This window comes from Taurulus bubalis (genome assembly GCF_910589615.1).
Source record: "Taurulus bubalis genome assembly, chromosome: 6".
In the NCBI taxonomy this organism is placed as follows: Eukaryota; Metazoa; Chordata; class Actinopteri; order Perciformes; family Cottidae; genus Taurulus; species Taurulus bubalis.
Window position 1 is genome coordinate 2,310,312 of NC_136594.1, and position 8,431 is coordinate 2,318,742.

Consider the following 8,431-nt stretch of genomic DNA (forward strand, 5'->3'; position numbering starts at 1 on the left):
CACACACTCAGGTGTTGACCCGGGTCGGCGTCGCAGCGTGGATGAGTTTGAGTGTTTCATAATTGGTCCACAGAGAATACTCGAAGAGTAAAGACGTACCGCTGCATTTAGAGCAGGAAGCTAAATGCAGCGATGAAGATAATGAAGCCATTTTGCTTTTTGGGGCCAGGAGGGATTCAGTTACATTCAGAATTTGATGTAACAATTATGTTTAGGAGGAAATGCGACTTAATACAGAGTTTCTGTAATCTGTGTTGGTTTTCTATCACAGTCTAAAAACGGGTAAGTGAGGTGGACTGTATGTTCTCAATGTCAGCGAATGGTTGTTTGTCTCTATATCAGGGGTGGCCAACCAGTCAGAGACTAAGAGCCACATTTTTTACTGTGTTACTGCAAAGAGCCACATCATACCCCCCCCCTCCCCGTGAGCCAAAAATTAAAATGTCTCTGTTACTACGACATGAATCCATTTAATTTAGGGTTAAGAAACCAACATTACTCTATCAAAGATCAAACTTAAAACAGATGAAAATAACAAAGTCAAAGATTAAACACACGTTATTATATTAACTTTGTTCAAAGCTTTTTTGTCACAGTTGAGAAGGACATACCTCTAATAAGAACATGCATGTGGTCTGGGGCAGTGGTTTAACTGATCTGGCTGCAGGACCCACCATCACCCTGAATGACAAGCCGCGACCAAAGCGAGGAACATTTTCAACTTCTCAATTTGATTTAATGAAAATATGGCACCTAGGTTTGAACCTGAGAAAGTGTCACAGTATGCCAAACAGAAATATTCCCTTTCACACTCAATTAAAAACCCAAAAGTGCTTCTTAAGGATACAAGGTAATACAACACACATAATAATGTTATAACTTCAGCCTTTTTGAACATAACAAAAAAAGGTTGGGAATGAAGCAAACTATCACAAATAGTCCGATGTGTAAACTCACGCAAGTAAAGTGTGTTGTGAACGCAGCATTGAGGAGAGTGTGAATATTCAATTCAATTCAGTTTATTTTATATAGCCCAAAATCACAAATTAAAATGTGCAATCTGTACAAATAACATCCTGTCCCGGGACCTCACATCAGATCAGGAAAAACTCCCCAAATAAAGATTGTAAAAACCCTTTCACAGGGAAAACAGGAAGAACCCTTCAGGAGAGCAACAGAGGAGGATCCCTCTCCCCGGATGGAAAGCTGCATTCTCTCTCCTGACCACTAAGGGCGACTCCTCTGGTTGTATAGAAGTCTATGCTTCATGTGTTAAAGCTGCAATCTCTCTCCTGACCACCAGGGGGTGACTCCTCTGGTTGTATAGAAGTATATGCTTCTTGTGTTAAAGCTGGATTCTCTCTCCTGACCACCAGGGGGTGACTCCTCTGGTTGTATAGAAGTCTATGCTTCATGTGTTAAAGCTGCAATCTCTCTCCTGACCACCAGGGGGTGACTCCTCTGGTTGTATAGAAGTATATGCTTCTTGTGTTAAAGCTGGATTCTCTCTCCTGACCACCAGGGGGTGACTCCTCTGGTTGTATAGAAGTATATGCTTCATGTGTTAAAGCTGCATTCTCTCTCCTGACCACCAGGGGCGACTCCTCTGGTTGCATAGAAGTCTATGCTTTGTGTGTTAAAGCTGCATTCTCTCTCCTGACCACCAGGGGCGACTCCTCTGGTTGTATAGAAGTCTATGCTTTGTGTGTTAAAGCTGCATTCTCTCTCCTGACCACCAGGGGACGACTCCTCTGGTTGTATAGAAGTCTATATAAATGACTCTTCTTCTCTCTTTATTTAGCTTGTATTAGTCCGTTTCTTCTGTGGATCTACCTCAGCCGTCGCGTTAGAGGCTGTAGAAATGTTGCTGTTGTTGCGATGAGTTGCGTGATATTGTGCAGCCGCCTCCTGTACACAATAATTCCATCAGCGGTAGAAAAGCAAAGTGTGTGTGCACTAAAACAAATCTCACTTGTTTCCCCGAGACTCTTCCCACACGTCCTGGCCTTCACAGGGCGAGGTAATCCTCACTGATGGAAAAACAGTCACAGTCACAAAGCCCCCTGTCTGCCCGCTGAGCGTGTGATGAGATAGTGAGGGGATTGCCAGGGATATTTGGAGAATTTTCCCTCCACTCTGGCAGAGTAAAGGATACCCGAGTAGTACACACTGAGGAGTCAAGGTGACAGGTGGCTCTTGCTACACAGTCTGGCAGGTCAGGGGAAAAAAGACCTATTTTGCGCTACAGTTGTCCGCTATGTGACGGCGTGAGACTCCAACAGCATGGAGGTCTTTTGGAGGGATGGTGCATTTAAAAAAAAAGAAAAAGAAGACCTTTCTTGGCTGCTTCTGCTTATCTTCTGAGCCATCCTGTGAGAGGCCGCAAGTTTTTAAACGGCGGCTTAATTATCTCTGCAACCACTTGGTTGTTTAACTTCATTTACATTGCTACAATACCGGAACCGGAACCCTTGTAAATCCTTAATAAGTATCACTTACGAAGTCAGATTTAAATAAAACACACATCCCCGTCCAAAACAAATCATTAATTTCCCCCTGTAAAGTCACAAAACTCTAAATCCTCGTCAAACAGCAAGTACGGAAGCTGATGAACATGTCAATACCCAGCATGCCCAAATCGGCCAATGTTTTGCCATAAAATAAGCAATTTTTCAATTTTTGAACCGAACAACACAGTTTTTTGACTGAAACTCCTTCTTAACATGCCAACACTTTGTTATTGTGATTTTTGTTGATTAAACAATCATTTAAAATAACATATTATAACTCATTTGGGGTTCATACGACTACTTGAAGACGGGGAACAAGGAGGCACAGAAGGTTTTAATAAACATTCATGGTCATAAGAGGATGAACCATTCTTGACTTTGGTGATCCCCTATGTTCCTCTAGTGACTTAGTTAGTAAAATATCTGGTAGCACTTTATAATAAGTACACACTATTTAGCATTTGTAAAGCATGAATAAATGAGTGTGAGAACTAATGAGTGTTCATGTTGGAATAATGCTTCATAAATGAGGTATTCAGTGTTTATTCATGCTTTTCTAATGCTAAATAGTGTGTACTTATTATAAAGTGTTACCAGATATCTTAACTTTTGCTTGAGAGAATGCACAGACATTCATGGTTTCCAGATGATGACCCATCAATGATGCGGATGTGTCTTTTTAGTGCCACCATTAGTTTTAGTTTTGAGTGAATTATCTTTTCTATTTGATGGATCGCCATAAAACCTACAGGAACCGATATTCAAAGAGACTTCGGTGATCTTCTAGCATTTAATATCCTCGACGTATTAAACGTTTTTCAATCATTCCAATCCAATGCACCATCCGGCAGAACATGAACCGAAACATCAGACATTCACGTCGAGCGAGTTATTTATTACTCTACGTTCTGGTCACAAATATCACAGAAAAGGACAAACATCGTAACGACTGATGAGATCACTGACATCTCGTGAACCTTTCGTCTCATTTCCCAGAGGAAGGTTTTATTAAGTTACAAAGGGATTGATTTGCATTTACTGGAGGGAAGAGAGGGTTTCTGCCTTTTATAACGCAAGCATTTTGTAAAAGAGAAAGAAACATAAAAGTACCAACCATTTATCTTTCAAGTAAAATTATGGAGGACATAATACAGGTTAAATAGAACACATAGAAAACATTTCTGAATTTTTTTTCAAAATAGTGTCAAATATTTGAAATGTTATGTCACATTGGGCATTAATGGTAAAGACAATGTATTAATAATGTAATTATTTGTACATGATTTGTTGGTTTACATTTGTTTTAATATGCTTTGGATTGAACAATATAAAATATGTTCACTAAATATCATTGAATCAGCCAAATTAACTGAGCAGATCATAATTATTTTTTGTTTTTCGCATTTATGTCACATCGTTTTTTTAATTACATTTTTAGGTTAAATTCTCCGTTTCTTCAAGAAACGTGCTCACAGCAGGTTCAATGTATGAAGGACATGCTAATTAAACTTTATAATTCTTACACGGGTAAATCTTACCTTTAACATACAAAAAAAGCTTTTTTAAATGCAACACTTCCTCCAGATCTGTAAGAGCACAACAACGTTAGCTTACTCCTCATTAGCATTAATAGCACACGCACACAGAGTCAACACTCACGCTAATTTCCTTAAAACATACACAGTTATTACAACTTTAAAACCTTGTGCCTCTTCGGGGGAGTGCTACTACCGTTGCTGTTTCTGATTTGTACACAACATTGACCATATTTTCTGTAGGTTTTCCACATTAAATCCGCACACAATACCACTTCCCTTTTAACTCCGCGAGCCGCCTTCAAAATAAAAGCATCTCATCTTAAAACACTACGAGAGACGAGAACGCGGCCGTTTGGGCCAAATCATTTTGGCCCCGAGCTGAATCTTTTTTAGGGCGCTGATTGGATAAATTGTATGTCACTCATTTACATCTTTAATCAGTAATTGGCTAAACTGCTTCTTAGACCCGCCTCTCTTGGGCCAAAACGATTTGGGCCCACAGGAGAGGACGTGCAGGAAAAGCATATATTTTGCGCAGATATCATATTATACAAATATTACTGGGTTTTTTCCATATTTCAAAAATAGGTTGTAGATGATTTCCACTTTTAACCTCCATTACCAAACGTAATGGAGGGAAAAGGGGAAATCATGTAAAACCTAAATGCAGTCATCACGCTACCACTGCACTAACCATTGATTACATCATTTGCACTAATCACACCTTCATGTTCCAGCTGTTGGGTTGAATTAAACATGTAATAATTGAAAGGGTTTTTTTTGTTACCTCTGTCAGCTCATGGTTTCAGAGAACTTCCTCCACAGAGACGAGGAGACGAGGAGACGAGAGGAGGAGACGAGGAGACGAGAGGAGGGCTTTACGTACGAGTTCCCTGGAGCTTTCTCATCGGGTCAAAGGCCAACTCGACATTTCTGCTGTGCTGAACTCTGGGCGCGATGCGGCCAATCAAAACCCACTCTCAATCACGGCGCAGGGTCAAAGGTCGAAGACGTTGAAACCCACGAGCCGCTGCAGGCCGGCGAGAGCGGCGCCGAGGCCAGAGACGTCGATAAAGTAAAAGATCCGATAAAACCCCGCGGGAGAATCCAACCATCGAGCCGAGGACGTGTCCGGCTCCATGAAGCGCTGCAGACAGAAAGGGAAGGCGGTGAACGAGTGAACGTCCTGATATATTCAAACATGGACATTCATGCTTTCACACAGACAGAAAAGAAACAAAAGCAGAGAATCCCCTCATATTGAGATGCTGTTTATCTGACTGCAGCTCTGCACTGTGACAAATTGCATATCCGCCACGAATAATATTTGTTGCCTCAATTTCACGGCAGACGGGAAGATAATGAAATAATTTCTACTTCCGTGGATTGTTTAAAAAAAAGTTGTTTTTGCCGTCTCTTTTCAAATTGTGAAACAGCCGTTTAAAATCATTACACGGGATTAGAAAGAAAGAAAGTAACCGAGTTGCCTCGTAATAAACAGATCAAGCTGGTCTGCGATCTTATTATTGCAAATCAAGCGTGCAAATTGAGAAAGAGGGATCAACATTTAGGGACTGCAGCATCTATACTCCCGATATATATATATATATATATATATATATATATATATATATATATATATATATATATATATATATATATATATATATATATATATACTGTACGGGGGATGGAACCAACGAGGAAACATCCAACTCTGTCCTCTCCCAACAATATTATAAAATGCTAATTTGCTTAGCCAGATGACTTTTGGATGAAACTCAATTGCTACCTGGAAAACATTCACTGTCTGAAGCGGCGCCCTTTTTTCGGCGTCAGGCGTAGAAACCTAGGGGTTAAGTTACGCGTTGATAACCAGGTGCTGTGATGCAGGGGTTTGGCTCACGTTGAAACGAGGTGCTCCAATGGAGTGCTAGCGGCATCTAGCACATCGAACACATCTAACACAATCTAAAATGTCCTTTTTAAATCTGTTGATGGTTAAAATCCTCATGTAGAAGTAATACATCAAAAGAGGAACAGGAGTCTACATTTTGATAAAAACGATCAAGAAGACTTCCACGGTCTCTCTCCCAGTCGTGAAGCTAATACATGACCTTTTGAGCCCCGATTCCCCCCCACTAGGGGGGAGAAGCCCACCTAGAGGCCTTAGAGGTCTGTTCACGTAGTCGTGTGAACCCCAAATGAGTTCTAACACAAAACAAATCACTTTTATAACATATTTTGATCATAGCTATGAACATCCAGCATGATATGAGTAAGATTTCCCAAAAATGCCCTTTTGAGCCGGCACCGAGTTTGTCAAACTGTATGGTTCAAGACCTAAACAACCTACAGAGTTGTAAGACCCCTCTTTGTAAAGATAATGACCTATACATAAATCAAAGCCTTGCAATTAGCAAGGAGTTTTAGTCCAAAAACTGTGTTGTTCGGTTCAAAAATGTCAAATGTATAACCTTTATGTCTAAACACCATTGGTTTGGTGCATGCTGGGTATTACGATTTGCATAAATTTCTGATCAGGAAGCCTTCAGAGTCGGAAAAAGTATATATATATATATATATATATATATATATATATATATATATATATATATATACATCATACAATGGGAGTTATTAAAAACAAATGGAAATACACTTGATAAATAAGTGGTTTAAAAGACGAAATAAGTGCTCTTGCTTTGTCGAACATGCATGTGTGCATGTGTGCATGTGTGTGTGTGTGTGTGTGTGTGTGTGTGTGTGTGTGTGTGTGTGTGCACACTAGGTTTCAGATGTTTTTGTCATTTCTATTCTGTCAATCTTTTCATCTGGAAAACACTTAATAGTCAAATGTCTTCAAATCATATTTTTAGATTCACGGCCGCGTCCCAAAATCCTCTGGACTTCACCGGATGGAACACGTAAGAACACGTATGATTCAAATCTCTCTGGTCTCGCGTGTTTCCCCCCATGTGACCACGTGGCAATATTTCACCTGGTAATATAACTTTTGCTTCTTTGGTTTGCAGGTCAGAGACACTGAGGCCGGTGTGGGTGGTAGAAAAATGACTGTTTTCAGCCTGTCAACACACACACACACACACACACACACACACACACACACACACACACACACACACACACACACACACACACACACACACACACACACTCTCCCCAAAATACTCATGCACAAATTAAGAGCAAATCAATACCTCTCAAGCTCAATGACGTCAGCTGCACAGTTGGATCTCCCCCTTTTCTCTGTGTGTGTGTGCCAGTGTGTGCCAGTGTGTGTGTGTGTGTGTGTGTGTGTGTGTGTGTGTGTGTGTGTGTGTGTGCGTTAGCGCCCATCTCCCTGCCACCTCGCACGTGCACGTGCACTGTTGAAGGCGCGTTGCTACGTGCCCAGATTGGAAAGCAGCTGCGCGCCGCCGCTCAGGGGAGGCAATAACTTGATGGCGGGATGTGTGTGTGTGTGTGTGTGTGTGTGTGTGTGTGTGTGTGTGTGTGTGTGTGTGTGTGTGTGTGTCTTTCCCCGGAACTTCACACACCGTCTGAGACTCAACATTACGTAATGAGCACCTCTGGGCCGCCGCGCAGCATCCCATAATACCCATTCTCTCACAGACTGAGTCCTGTGGGCGTGGTCGACACACAGCTGTTTGAAGTATAAGTACAACGTGTTATACACACATTGTGTACACGTGAATATGAATATATATTAACGCGGTAAGAGGTATAAATAGCTTTAGCTCAAGGTCGCATCTCTCTTCAGCACCAGGTGCATGACATCACAGGTATTAAATGTGACATCACAGGTATTAAATGTGACATCACAGGTGACATGACAGTGACATCACAGGTATTTAAATATGACATCACAGGTATTAAATGTGACATCACAGGTGACATGACAGTGACATCACAGGTATTTAAATATGACATCACAGGTATTAAATGTGACATCACAGGTGACATGACAGTGACATCACAGGTATTTAAATATGACATCACAGGTATTAAATGTGACATCACAGGTATTAAATGTGACATCACAGGTGACATGACAGTGACATCACAGGTATTAAATGTGACATCACAGGTATTTAAATGTGACATCACAGGTGACATAACAGTGACATCACAGGTGTCATAACAGTGACATCACAGGTATTTAAATGTGACATCACAGGTATTAAATGTGACATCACAGGTGACATAACAGTGACATCACAGGTGTCATAACAGTGACATCACAGGTATTTAAATGTGACATCACAGGTGACATAACAGTGACATCACAGGTATTTAAATGTGACATCACAGGTGACATAACAGTGACATCACAGGTGTCATAACAGTGACATCACAGGT

General features: G+C 40.9%; 1 protein-coding gene across 1 annotated transcript in view; it reads left to right on the forward strand.

Annotated features, from left to right (window-relative positions):
* The window catches only part of LOC306738065 (stonustoxin subunit beta-like), a gene marked incomplete at its 5' end in the record, with an annotated part of 19,731 nt that overhangs the window by 9,969 nt on the left and 1,331 nt on the right, over positions 1-8,431 (forward strand). Inside the window, one exon of the mRNA XM_079219893.1 lies at positions 7,084-7,111. Within this exon, the coding sequence (XP_079076019.1) occupies positions 7,084-7,111 (28 nt within the window). The remainder of the gene's footprint in view (positions 1-7,083; positions 7,112-8,431) is intronic.